The 15,068-nt window shown below is 44.5% G+C and overlaps 1 protein-coding gene across 8 annotated transcripts in view; it reads right to left on the bottom strand.

Moving 5' to 3' along the window:
* The window catches only part of SLC16A12 (solute carrier family 16 member 12), a 93,062-nt gene that overhangs the window by 50,599 nt on the left and 27,395 nt on the right, over window positions 1-15,068 (bottom strand). For all 8 annotated transcript variants that reach the window (XM_085851500.1, XM_085851502.1, XM_085851501.1 and 5 more), the window contains one exon: window positions 9,189-9,430. In XM_085851500.1, coding sequence (XP_085707626.1) covers window positions 9,189-9,430 — 242 coding nt within the window. The remainder of the gene's footprint in view (window positions 1-9,188; window positions 9,431-15,068) is intronic.

Raw genomic sequence — 15,068 nt, 5'->3', positions numbered from 1 at the left:
AAACGGCTATCTCAAAGCGTCGCAGCCCGAATGAATCACATAAATTCCCGATACAGTGAGTGTCACGTTGCTTCCATCCTTAAAATTTCAAAGACGGCGGTTCATAAGAACAAGGTCAAGCAGCAGACATTGGGGACAACAAAGCTACAGACTGGAAGAGGGCGAAAACGACTTTCCACTGACCGGGATGACCGCCAACTCATTCGAATGTCACTGAACAACCGTAGGATGACATCAAGTGACCTACAAAAATAATGGCAAACGGCAGCTGGGGTGAAGTGCACGGCGAGGACGGTTTGAAACAGGCTCCCAGGGGCAGGGCTGAAATCGTGCAAAGCCAGAAAAAAGCCCTTCATCAATGAGAAGCAAAGAAGAGCCAGGCTGAGGTTTGCAAAAGACCATAAGGATTGGACTGTGGAGGACTGGAGTAAGGTCATCTTCTCTGATGAGTCCAATTTTCAGCTTTGCCCAACACCTGGTCATCTAATGGTTAGACGGAGGGAGACCTGGAGAGGCCTACAAGCCACAGTGTCTCGCACCCACTGTAAAATTTGGTGGAGGATCGGTGATGATCTGGGGGTGCTTCAGCAAGGCTGGAATCGGGCAGATTTGTCTTTGTGAATGACTTCTGAATCAAGCCACGTACGAGGTTGTCCTGGAAGAACACTTGCTTCCTTCTGCTCTGACAATGTTCTCCAACTCTGAGGATTGTTTTTTCCAGCAGGACAATGCTCCATGCCACACAGCCAGGTCAATCAAGGTGTGGATGGAGGACCATCAGATCAAGAACCTGTCATGGCCAGCCCAATCTCCAGACCTTTACACGGTTTGTACGTGTCCTGAAAACCCATAAAAGTCCAACATTTCTGAGTTGTACAATTTAAGTACTTAAATGTCCTTAAATTTCAGGAAAATGTTCAAAAGTCAATAAAAATCAGATTTCCTGTTATTTGGTGAAGGGTGTTTCATTTTCCTCGCACTAGTATTCTAAACAAAGACAAATGTGTCCAAGAGCCGCGTCCTAAAGGTTTTGTCTTCACCAGAAGAAGAAAAAAAACAAAAATAAAAAACAACAACAACAACTTGCGATATTTCGTGACGTGCCTTGATGGAGCCAATAGCGAGAGCCGTCATGGACAATCGTAAAGATACCTCTGCCAGGCGCGATGATTTTACTGATGTAACTGGGTGTAAAGACTTCCCATTGAAATTTTGTAAGCACAGGTGGGTTGAGAATGGTCCTGTCTGCAGCAGAGTTATTCTATTGTGGCCTCACCTGAAGTTATTTGTTGAGGCATGTGAAAGCAAGAAGAAGCCGAAACCAACCAGCAACTCTAACAAAACTCTGCATGGTGCAATGAATGATAAGCTATCTGTCGCAAAACTGTCTTTTTTCAGGTCAGTAGCCAGTGCAGTTGAACCATTTTTAGCCTTGTACCAAACAGACAAACCAATGGGTCCCTTTCTTGTTCATGATATTGAGAGACTTGTCAGAAATTTGTTAGAGAGGTGTGTTAAGCCAGTTGCATTACAAAATACTTCTACTGCATATGACTTGTTAAAGCTGGATCTTGAAAAGGAAAGGGTAGAAAACAAAAAGATTGAAGTTTGTTTCAAGGCTGAAAGTGAACTGAAGTCCCTCCTGAGAACCAAGGCCATCAGTGAACACCAGGTGTTTCAGTTCAAAGAAGAATGTAGGCTATTTGTGGTGAAATGTGTCAATAAAATCTTTGAAAGGTCTCCTCTTAAGTATAGTTGAGCCAGAAATATGGCTTCTCTGGATCCTAGGTTGATGGTGACTGATTAAGAACACTCAAAAGTCCAAATTCAAATGCCTGTTGGAAAATTTGGTGACTGAACAGAGTTGATGGTGATAATGTAGATATGTTGGTTGCGTGTTACAAAGAATTACTGCAGGATGTAGTAGGGTGTGAACTGAAGTCTAGGTTCAAGGACTTCAAGGTTGAAGATGACAGGGTAGATGTGTTACTCTATGAATGTGTGGGTAAAAAACAAGAAGTTTGAGAAGTTGTGGGGGCTAGTTCGTAAAGTGTTGCTAGTTTCCCATGGTCAGGCGTCTGCTGAGAGGGGTTTTCCCTCAACAGACAGATAGAGAAGGACAACCTGGGTGAAGGCATGCTTGTGGCACTGAGGCAAATTATTGATTATTTTGTACTGGTAGGTGGAATGCTCAAAGTTGAAATCACAAAGGAACTGCTATCCTCAGCCTCCAGTTCTCGACATAAATACCATAAATATCTTGAAGAAGAGAAAAGAAAGAAAGGGCAAGAAGCCATCCAAAGAAAACGAAAAATGGTTGAAGATGAAGTGGATGGTTTGAAAAAGAGAAAGGTGTTGGAAACTGACATAGAAGGTCTGACCATATTGTCAGAAAAATATGCAGACGAAGCTGAGGCAAAAGGTGGCAAAACTAGACACAGTCTTCTGGTAAAATCAAATGCTCTCAGGCACTCTGCCAAGCAAAAACTGGGGGAACTCAAAGTTCTTGAAAGAGAAATTGAGGAGAAGGGCTAAATCCTTGCCTGCTATGTCCTAATTGGATATTACAATGACATGTAGCTAACAAAATGTACTGTTCTGTGGTGTAGAAGCAGTCAGGAACTGCTGCAACTTTGCAGGTGGCAGCACCTACAATAACATTTTAACATAACAACACATTAACATTGAGAGTGCTGCCATCTGGAAACTTGTGACTGCTCCTGGCTGATTCTACAGTAACTGTGAAGTGAATTTGCCAATTGGCTGTGTGGCGCGTTGTGCCTTGTCGACTGAATAAGCTCCTGCTGTGTTCTGTATGTTCAATATTAAAATAGATTTTTTTGTAAACTTACTATCTTTGTTAATTTCTCGGTGATTCATCTCAATTTACCCCTGGAATTTCTAGGATGTGGTCCTTAAAAAGGGGCTATTTTAGCCCTTAAAAGTCCTTAAAAAAGACATCTCAAAATAAGTGGGAACCCTGCTTTAACCCCATTGAAAACCTCTGGAATGTGATCAAGAGGAAGATGGATGGTCACAAGCCATCAATCAAAGCTGAGCTGCTTGAATTTTTGTGCCAGGAGTGGCATAAAGTCACCCAACAGCAATGTGAAAGACTGGTGGAGAGCATGCCAAGACGCATGAAAGCTGTGATTGAAAAATCAGGGTTATTCCACAAAATATTGATTTCTGAACTCTTCCTAAGTTAAAACATGAGTATTGTGTTGTTTAAAAATGAATGTAAACTTGTTTTGTTTGTATTATTTGAGGTCTGAAAACACTGAATCTTTGTTGTTATTTTGACCAGTTGTCATTTTCTGCAAATAAATGCTCTAAATGACAATATTTTTATTCGTAATTTGGGAGAAATGTTGTCAGTAGTTTATAGAATAAAACAAAAATGTTCATTTTACTCAAACACATACCTATAAATAGTAAAACCAGAAAAACTGATAATTTTGCAGTGGTCTCTTAATTTTTTTCCAGAGTACTATAGTACAGATTCAATGTGCATTTCATCATTTTATAGTTATTTGAAATGTTTAATATTTGAACTTGTTTGTATCTGTTAATCCATACACATTAATGGAGAGATTGTTCATTTTCTCAAAGTTAGAGATATTCTTCAACTTCATTGGAAATTCTAATCCTTTAACATTTTAAGTATTTTCATATTTTTATTAAATGCCATATTTGTTCCAGTTTCCAATGTGGTGAGTGTAAGTGAGCAAGAACAGCCCAGAGGAAGCATTTGTTGTTATTATTTTGAACATTAACAACTATTTTTTTTAAAGTTTTATTACTCTTGGCAAATCAATACAGGAAGAAGCTTTAAGAGGATCCGATTTCAAGATGTGTATATCTAAGAAAATGATTTTCCCAATGTTAAACCCACTTCCTTCTGTATTATCATCAATATTGTGACGTCCACGGGACTTGAACAGTCCCGCCAATGTAGAATGAGCCGAAACGATGGAGGCGGTTTATTTTTTATAACCCAAAGATGGCGGTTTTAATCGCTCTACCGCAAACGGGACGAGGAAGGTGGCACGAGTCGCTTTTCACTGAGTTAATAATGTTTATTTCTCTAACCAGAAATAATAAGATTCGGAAAGAGGAGGGATCCGGGGTGATTCGACGGGATGGTGGTGTGGGTTCGGGCGTGGGGAAAACACAAACAATTCCAATGGATATACAAATCTCAAACCCTCTAAGGCGCCAGGTACACACACACACACACACACACACACACACACACACACACACACACACACACACACACACACACACACACACACACACACACACACACACACACACACACACACACACACCGTAGCTGGTCCTGGTGGTCAGGCTGGCCCGTGGTGTAGACGCAACAGTCCCTGAATTGGCGTCGGACGAGCTGGCGTTGCGTTCGTCAGGGGCAGGAGACACCGTGGTGCTGTTGACCTCCTGGTGTCGGCCCAAGTCCGCTCACAGCCGCCAGGGAGCCAGTTCTGGCGCCAAGTTGCGAGCAGGAGAGGGAGGCAGGTTCGACCCCGTACTCCGAGCCAGCAGAACCCCAGAGCCAACCGAGGTGAGGCACGAGGCACAGCAAGGCCACGAGACACGATCAATCCAGGAACGAACCAGCGCAACAATCGAGCACGCTCCGAGCACAACAACCTCCACCAAAAACGCTTTTTCTTTATCGATCTTCTTCTTCCGCCCCTTTTCCCCGAACAGAACCTTTTTATCCTCGAGTCCTCGTCACTTCCAATCGAGCCGTTTTATTGGCCCTCCGCCGTCGCCTTCCGCCAATCGTGATCACGGGGCGGAGCCATCCGCAGCACTGTCCTGTGACATCACGGCAAGCCTCCAGGGAATACTAAAAGGGTTTACGCAGACACACTTACCCTAACCCGTCTCCCTATCTAATTACGTGACAATTATCATTTCCCCCTTAAAGAAATGGACATTTACTAGACAATTTATCACCACTGAATTGCTACTTATTACATCGAGATCCTGGTACAACTCGAACAGCATGGCATACCTAATTAAACATCCTAATTACCCTTTGAATGCATACCCCCCCCTCAGACGTAACAATATCTATTTCATACCTCTGAAGTTTATCATAAGCATTACAATCTTGGAAACCTTGAAATGAAGACATGAAATGAGGGTTTGTTCTCATATAAGGTGTATCTTCTTTCAACTCGTTTCTTTCATTGTCTTCTTTTGTCAAATATAATTTTATTCCCATATAGAATTTAATGGTATGAAATTCCCGCAGGCTCTTGTGAATGAAAGTTTCAATGGCGATAAAGTTTCAAATGTGGTGCGATAATAATACAAGCAACTTACAAAACAGACACAGAGCAGACTTATCCCGATATAATTCTTCTACACTCTTAACTTAAATGAGGAAAGGTGCCATGACACACGCGCGCGTGCACACACGCACACGCGCACGCGCACACACACACACACACACACACACACACACACACACACACACACACACACACATCCCAATGAAGAAGGGTAAATGAGAAGAAAGAGGAGAAGAGATGAGGCTAACGTTCTCTCAATGCCTTGCACGATTGACCGACCGCGCCACCAGTACGTTTTGGGGGGATGCTACGCTGGGCGATACCTCCCTGACAGCTGGAGCATCATCTTCCACTTCATGGCACTTTAAGCAGCTAAGCGTCGATCCAGAGAATGGGGCGCGACTGACAGGTGTAAAGGAAGGACTTTGGGCGGAGTCAGAAGCCAGTGGGTGGAGAATGGTGGAGTCAAAACGAGTGGGCGTAGTGGCAGACAGGATCAGGTGGGTGGGTGGATGGGCGGAGTCAGAAGTGAGCTGGTGAAGGCAGGTGGAGTCAGCAGGCGAATGAGCGGATTGTCGATCACAGGTCAGATGGAGAACAGGATGAGCCAACAGGAACCATGAGAAATGAGCAGGAACGGAAAACCATCAGCAAAGGGAACGCTCCAACGGCCCCGCGACCCGTCCTTTTATAGATCCTGTGGTGCGGGGCGGGGGCGATGACCTGAAGCGATGTGTCGTCAACCCGAATCGGGCGCTCTGACTGGGCACTGGCCACTCACAGCCCAGCCGGCCATGACCGGAAGCGGCCTCACTGTACATCCGGCTAGCCATAGCTGAGCTGCAGAATCATCTTACTCCGAACACTGTGACATGAATCGCCTTGCACTGAACTCCCAGCCCGTGCCCCGGCGATCAGTGCCGGTCAATGCGCTGCCTGTCCGTAAGTCATGCGGCCCGAGCGGTACAGCGTGCCTCTGCCTGGCAGCAGTCTCACCGGGCGGAGAGGCGAGAAGACGTCCGCTGTCCGCGAGAGACACCCGCGGCCACGGTGGTCAGCGAAGACCGATGGTAATATGCTATGGTAAACCTATGCGCAGACCCGAACAAGATGTGTGCCATTCATGCCCTGCTTTGTGTGTGATAATAAATTACCCTGGAGCTGCACATGGGTCTGCTGCCATTGAGCATGCGGTCATTTATCAAAAGTGGTGGTGTGTGCAGTGCCAGCCCTGATCTGTGTCAGGAATTGAGGGAAAAGATTGGATATAATTATTAGCTGTTGGTTTGGGTTGAAGAAGAAGATAGATATAAGTATTACGTGTAGACTTGGATGGAAAAGAGTATAGATATAAGAATTAAATGGAGATTCGGATTGAAGAAGAGTGCGCCGCGTGCGTACTGTACGGCGTTGGCATTTGGTGTTGGTTTTCCGCAGTTTTTGCAGGTGGGTGTCTGCATGCAGTGCCTGCTGGCCTTCGCGAGGACCAATTCTCACAGTGAAGGGCGCAGCCAGGGTTTTTACAGGTGGGTGTCTGCACGCAGTGCCTGCTGGCCTTCGCAAGGACCAATTCTCACACTGAAGGGCGCAGCCACGGTTTTTACAGGTGGGTGTCTGCACGCAGTGCCTGTTGGCCTTCGCGAGGACCAATTCTCACATTGAAGGGCGCAGCCACAGTTTTTACAGGTGGGTGTCTGCACGCAGTGCCTGTTGGCCTTCGCGAGGACCAATTCTCACACTGAAGAGCGCAGCCACGGTTTTTACAGGTGGGTGTCTGCACGCAGTGCCTGCTGGCCTTCGCGAGGACCAATTCTCACAGTGAAGGGCGCAGCCACGGTTTTTACAGGTGGGTGTCTGCACGCAGTGCCTGCTGGCCTTCGCGAGGACCAATTCTCATAGTGAAGGGTGCAGCCACGGTTTTTACAGGTGGGTGTCCGAGTGCAGTGCCTGCTGGCCTTCGCACGGACTCATTGCTGAGGTTTACCTCAGGAATAGAAAAAAAGAGTAGGAAATAAAGCCAGAGATACAATCAGACCCAACCATGAGATTCATACAACACACTTGTACTGTTTGTCCCATTAGACAAGAAGGAAGGGGCGAACTGTACGAATATTAATGAAATAACTGTCTGGGGACCACTGTATGATGGATGCCATCGGTTTGGAGGGATACGGTTCCCAGAACCGCAACAATACTTTTGTCTTTAAAATAAAATCTTGGTGAAATCTCTTGCTGATTTATATATTATTATATTTTTGTGTTTAAAATAAAAATTTGTTCGTGTTTCAAAATGAACTCAAAAAGGCTACCAATAAATATTTGTTGAGTTTGAAGTTTATTGAAACACCTTCTTTTTTAAAATAACTTTCATCACCATCGAGAATGTTGATAAACAATATGTTGGGTTTTGGTTCTTGGGCTAAATATCCATGTTGAGTTGAGAGAAAGTGATAAACCTCCCTCAGCGTTCTGCTCTGAGCTCCTCTTGAGCCACATATCATTTTGAAATTGTCATAAGTTATTTTTCCATTGTTTCTTGACATCCATTAAATCTTTTTAAACCTTTCAGTCTGTGTGCTTTATTTAAGGTTGTCTTGGTTATTCCTTTGACGATACTTTTTTGACACTGCCCACATTCATTGTTTCCCATTTAAATACAAAGGTTGTGATTTTCTCCACGCTTTGGTTTGGTTTTTAGGACCAATTTGGTTTGGCTCTAAAGTTTTCCTGAATTTTGAGGTCATTGAAATAAGTAATTTTGCTTAAACTGATTTTTTAATGGTTGAGATATCTGAAATACATCGTTTTAAATATAAAGTTTTATAGCACAAGGGAGTATTATTAAAGGTAGGGATATAAAGGGAAGGAATCTCTGTTCAAATGGGGGTATAAATATGTAAGAGAAGGAGGGTGGAGGGTGTATGGTCAGGGGTGAGGGGTAAAATGAAATAGGGGGTAAAAAATTTTTTTTAAAAATTAATAAGTTTTTGATGCATAGTCGAGGCTCATGGAAGAGCTTGGTCCCAGAAACAATTTAATGCAGAGAAGCTGGTACAGGGTGAGTGGAAGAAGAAGTTGGTGCCGGAGGAGATGTTTGTGAGAAAAAATTTCCTCCATTTTATTGGCAGGGTCAAATAGTTTTTCCCTGAGTTAGTCAATCGGGGAAATGGGAGTCTCACAACCAGCAAAATTCCCCTGAGATTAAAAAATTTGAAAACAAAACATGAAAACAGGCCTGGCACATGGTCTGCATAGAAGTTCAGCATTCAGTGACTTGGCATAACATACAGCTGTAAAGGCATAGATAACACCAAACTCACAGAGTATTAAAGGGCTTGTACTGGATGCACCGCTATCAGCATGGCATGGGAATGCGGTTGGGGTGGAGAGTTAAAGAACTTGCCTTCAAAAGCAAAACACACTGGTTTTAATCTGGTATCTAGTAATATTTGGTGTTCTAATGTGCTCCACCTTAATGCAGTGCATTTTAAATTTACATACAAGGTTTAGAGAATGTAATGAATGAACTATCTATCTATCTATCTATCTATCTATCTATCTATCTCTCTCTCTCTCTCTCTCTCTCTCTCTCTCTCTCTCTCTCTCTCTCTCTCTCTCTCTCTCTCTCTCTCTCTCTCTCTCTCTCTCTCTCTCTCTCTCTCTCTCTCTCTCTCTCTCTCTCTCTCTCTCTCTCTCTCTCTCTCTCTCCAGGTGGTTGTACCATCTGGTTGGATAGACAGAGGTGAATCGACCACTGTTATAATATGAAGCAAAATGGCATATATCATCACAAATTGATGATGACAATTAAACAAATGGGTGAAATGTTGGGTTTTATGACAATGGCCCATATAGTAAAGAATTTACCTTGAAATGAAGTGGCCTCATGAGGGCTCCACAGACACAGAGGTTGGAGGTAAAGGCACCGAGAATCAGGAGAGCTCCTCGCCATGAGAACACCACAATCATGTACTGGATAATAGGTGCGAGCACGAATGTACCCACTCCACTGCCCGACATCCCAATGCCCATGGCTAAAGCCCGCCGCCGCCCAAAGTACCTGTTAATCATGACCAATGCCGGACTGTAGCAAAGGGCAAAGCCGACACCTGAAGGTTTTTAGGAGGAAAGGGATGCCGGAAGATCAGCGATCAACAAAAGGGATGCGTTTTGAAGCAAATTTAATAAAGCAAGGTCAATACATAATCCAGTTATGGTGTTCTTCATTGAATTAGGACAGCCCTCATATTCTTAACATGATTATGTTCAATATGGTTTTGCTGTGATTAACACAAACTTTCTCCAGATAAAGAATACAGTTCCAAATCATACACGCCAGAGAAACATCATTCTGATCTAGGCATGGATTAAAGAAATTAAAGCGGGGCTGGAAAATGAGTGCCTGGAGGGAAGGCTATGGTAGGGGGCTGTCAACGTTTGAATGCTTACACGTCAATCTTGAGAGCAGTCATCCCCAACCTTTACTGTGCCTTGGGCAATAATACTTAAAAAAACATACAATGGGTGATATATTCCTTCCTATCCCTGTCCTCAATGTGACGCAACTGCAGAAAGCCAAATACAAAACATAGGGGGATACCACTGGGTTCTCACCTGGAAGCAGCTGGATAAGTTAACCAGGGAACCACTGGTAGGCATGGATGACCCACAAAATATATAATGGAGAAGAAAGTAAATACCTATGGATTTTTTTAAAATAGCATGAACAAACCTTGGTACATCATGGGTGATAAAGGCTGCGGTCAAGTTTCATCGGAACTGTGTGTGTGTAGTTTCTGAGAAGAAAATAAATACCTCTTTTGGAGGGGCAATCCCCAGTAGACACCCTTAGACCCTGATTTTTTTTAAATGGTGTGAACAATCTTTGATACACCATGGTTGATGAAGGTTATGGCTAGGTTTCATCGGAATCGTGTGTGTAGTTTCTGAGAAGAAAATAAATACCAATTTTGGGGGGCAACTCCCATAGACCCCCTTAGGGCCCGATTTTCATAATGCCAAGAACAAACTTTGGTATATACATTATACACGGTGTTGAATGTTGTGGTAAAGTTTCATCGAAATCGTATGTGTAATTTCAGAGAAGTTGAAAGTATTTGCGGACGGACGGACGATGCGCCATCCCATACGCTCCCAGGAACTACGTTCCTGGTGAGCTAAACACGCCTCAAAAATTACATATATTACAACTTAACACAGACTTGAAATGTACTTTTCTATTTGCTTAGCAATTAAAAAGACAATATTCGTAATTGTACCTCAAACAAACCACATCCCCACATGGGTTATCCGTTTTTTTATGCAGTGTGACAAAGCGGTATAAAGTGGTAGTTGCTTTGCCACTTGTTTGTCCCGAATTGGCTAGTCTAGGCCAGCACAGCAAATTAAAGATGTTGTAAGATTGTTAAATCTGACTTAAACAACATGAATGATGATTAAATGTTGGCACAGGCTTTGAAACACATTCCTGCTTTAAATCACACATTTAATAATATCAGTCATACCAAGCACTTTAAAAATTGTGCTTGCTGTTTCCTTGTTTAACGCTTTGCATTTCTGGAAGAACAATCGGAAATGGTGCATCGTTGAGGGATAGAAACCAGGTATGGTGGACGGAGAAGGCAGCGAAGGAAGTTGGTGAAAAGAAGGAAGTTTGGAAGAGGATAAAGAAGATCAAGGATAGGGGGAGGCAGCCAGATGTGGGGTTGCTGCACCTGTATGGGCAGCAGAAGAAAGTAGCCAGGAGAGCTGTGGATAAGGCGAGGAATGATATGGAAGAGAATGTGTTCCACAAGTTGGAAGAGGATGGTAGGATGATACATACGAGGTCCGTTGGAAAAGTAACGGGACTGACGTCACAGAAATTTTATTCCAAAAAATATATTGAAATCACAGCTTGTCCCATTCAAAATAGTTTCCCTCCAGTCTCAGACACTTGTCCATCCTCTTCTTCCACGCTTCGATGGACCCCCGGAAGGCTTCTTCGAGAATCCTCCGGAGCTCCATAGTCACGGCCCTTTTGATGGCCTCCACATCAGGAAATCGGGAACCCTTGTTGGGGAATGGGAAAAAAATCACAAGGGGCCAGGTCTGGCGAATACGGGGTTGCTCCAGAGTTTGCGTGTTCCTCTCCGCCAGAAACTGTCGGATGCTCAGGGCACTGTGAGCAGGGGCGTTGTCATGGTGGAGCACCCAGGCGTTGTTCTCCCACAGATCCTTCCTCTTGTCCCGGACTGATCTCATGAGGCGCCGGAGGATCTTCTTGTACACGTATTGATTCACTGTTTGACCCTGTGGTAGAAACTCAAAGTGGATGATGCTCTTGATGTCAAAAAATGCGGAGCATCACCTTGACCTTCGACTTCGACATCCTTGCTTTCTTTGGTCTTGGTGATGCCGGACTTTTCCACTGACAACCGAGCGGTTTGGTCTCGGGAACGTATTCGAATATCCACGATTCATCACCAGTAATGACTCTCCCGAGCAGGTCTGGATCGTCCTCGTGGCGCTCGATAATGTCTTGACAGACAGTGACTCTTTGCTGTTTCTGGTCCTCGGACAACAGCTTGGGGACCATCTTTGCGCACACCTTGCGCATTTCGAGATTTTCAGTGATGATGCTCTAGACAGTGTCCTTGTTGATGGAAAGTTCCTCAGCAATCATCCGCACCGTGAGTCGACGATCTTCGCACACCATCTGCTTCACACGCTCGATGTTGTCCGCCGTTCTGCTCGTTGAAGGTCTTCCAGACCATGGATCGTCTTCAACCTCCTCCCCTCCCTCTTTGAACCTTTTGTGCCATTCAAATGCACGTGTACGTGACATCGTTTCTTCCCCGTAGACTTGCTGCAGTATTGCGAAGGATTTGGAAGGTGTTTTGGTAAGAAACTTCAGATTGGTTCTCTGCTCACGACTCATAGCGCGATGACTCAGACGAGACAACGTGTAAAGCACGACCTGTAAAAAAAAAAAATAAATCGCACAATGAGCGCAGTCAACCATCACCGATCATATGCATTGCTGGAATGTTGCGAAAGATTGTGAAACAACCCGTTCATTCAAGTTGTGTAAGTGGAGCACACAGCAGGCTCAGTCCCGTTACTTTTTAGACAGACCTCAAAATTGGCTCATGACAGGGATGAGGATGGAAGGACATGAAATGTGGGAGGGAGCCTGGGGGGCAATGATTAAGGATGGTGGTGGGAGACTAGTAACAGAGAAGGGGGCAGTATTGAAGGTGTGGGAAGGACATTTCAAAGAGCTGTTGAACCAGGAAGGAAGCAATGGCGAGCTGGAGGTACCGTATTAGCTGGAGGGGAAAGTGGAGTTTGTGGAGATCACAGAGGAGGAAGTGTGGATGGCATTGAAAAGGATTAAGAAGGAAAGAGCTCCAGGCATTGATGAGGTGTATACAGAGATAATAATTGCAGCGCAAGAAGTAGGAGTCAATTGGATGAAGAGGCTGTTGAATATATGATCGAGGGTTCAATTCCAGAGGAGTGGAGGACAGGGTTAATTGTGCCAATATGGAAGGGGAAGGGGAATGTTCAAGATCGGAGGAAATACAAAGGCATTATGCTCCTGTCATGTATGAAGGTGCTGGAGAGGATTCTGGATGGGAGGATAAGGAGGACTGTGGAGATGGAGATTGGAGAAGAGCAGCAGGGGTTTAGAAAGGGTAAGGGCTGATGGATGGGATGTAGTCCCTGAGACAGCTGGTGAAAAAGAGGATTGAGGAGCAAGGTGAGATGGCATTGGGATTTGTGGACCTGGAGAAGGCCTACGACACTTTCCTGAGAGAGATGGCGATGGGCACACTGAGATGAATGGGGGGCGCTGGAAGCAGAAGTCAGGTTGGTGGAAGGGATGTCCAAGGGAATGAAGGGAAGAGTTTTGGTTGGACCTGCGATATCTGAAGAGTTCAGCATGAACATCGGTTTGAGGTAGGGAATATCTCTCAGCCCACTCATGTTTATCATGGTGATGGAGCTGGTAAACAGGAAGGTGAGCTTAATGGGTAGTATGGGGAGGATGTTGCATTCGGATGATCTGGCTGTTGTGATGGAGAGTGGGTGGGAGACGCAGAAGGTGCTGGGGGAGTGGAATGAGGAATTTGGGCTTTAGATGAGTATGGAGAAGACTGAGGTGATGTGGGTTTGGCAGCAGAGAAAACGAATGAATATCAGATGAGAGGAGAAGGAGATCAGACAGGGAAATAGGTTTAAGTATCTGGGAAGAACAATGACCGGGGATGGTAAGTCTGGGGCAGAGGTGTGAAGGAGGATTCAGGTGGGTGCGAACGTGTGGGGGATGGTGGAGGGAGTAATGAATGGCAGACAGAAAGATGTAAAAAAATTGAAAAGGAAGGTTTTGATGTTGTGTGTCATACCGGCCTATCTTTACAGCCTGGAGATGGTGGCACTGACAGAGAGACAACAACAGAGGCTGCAGGTTTGCGAGAACAACTGGGTCAGGAGAATTGTGGGAGTGAAGAGGGTGGACAGAAGGAGGATGGATGAACTGAGGGAGGAGATTGGCATGCAGATGAGCTTGACTGAGTGATTGGTGAAATGCTTGTTGAGATTGGCGGACACTTGGTGCAGATGGGGAAAGAGAGAATGGCAAAGAGAGCCGATATATTGAGGGAGCAAGGTAGGAGGAAAAGAGGGAGACCACAGTTGACATGGGAGGATTGTGTGAGGAGGGATATCCATAAGGTACTGGTAGTTGGAGAGTGGAGGGAATTGGCTGAGGACAGAGGGAGGTGGAGAAGTATCGTGGTCAAGGCGGGGGCAGAAGCATGGTGCCACTGGACCTCACCCCTTATAAAGGGAAGAGGAGGAGAACATCAACAACACCAAATGCTATTTCAAATTGTTGTGGATGGATTCGGATGAAGCATGGTGGACAGGTTGGGTAGCCAATTAGATTTTGGTTCAGGTCCAGATCCAGATCCAAAACGTATCAGTGGGATACAAAACGTAAACTGTTCAGCCTGGTGGAGGCATGCACTCCACCAAATGCCATTCTAGTTAATTATGAAATGGTTTTGAAAGCCTTGATTCTGAGGAGTGTTTTGTGAACTTGACATCACGTGACTGTAATTGACACACTGCAGTTTGCATCGAAAAGAATGACCTCCCCTCTGTGCTGCAATATGTGGCATCAGATGGTCAACACATGACAACATCAGTCACAAAAGGGGAAAAAGTCCATTTTGACTCAAAACAGGCGTGGATACACGATTGAGACTTGAGGGGCAAGGGGGAAGTTAATCCCCAACCTCACATTGATTCCGTAAAATAGCTCAGTTAGTTATCCTCCCCCTATTTTTGAAATTGCTACCTTACTTCAGAAAAGTTATTAACCCCATGTAATAAGTTAATAAATTTCTAGCATCTCTCAAAGCTGAATTGTTTGAAAAAGAAAGACAACTTAAACATTATTGTGATACAAAACAGACATAAAAGACCATTTTCTAATGGCAGACTTATTTTACAATTCCACTTTATCGACAATGATCAGTTTAAGATGCCAAATCCTGATAAATGTTAAAATTCCAAAACTGAGCCGAGTGGGAACGGGGAAGTTTCTTCCAACATTGCTTGCCAATAACTCGACACAGAACACAACACAAACACATGGCAAACTGCATCGAGATCTTCACAAGTGTTTTTTTGAAATTATGATCAGCCATCAGTCTCAAAAAATGGCAATTACTTGCA

This window comes from Eptatretus burgeri, chromosome 13 (genome assembly GCF_056783735.1).
Source record: "Eptatretus burgeri isolate ZD-2024b chromosome 13, Ebu_testis_v1, whole genome shotgun sequence".
Lineage (NCBI taxonomy): Eukaryota > Metazoa > Chordata > Myxini > Myxiniformes > Myxinidae > Eptatretus > Eptatretus burgeri.
Note: the sequence above shows the minus strand (reverse complement) of the source record. Positions and strands in the feature narration are given on the sequence as shown.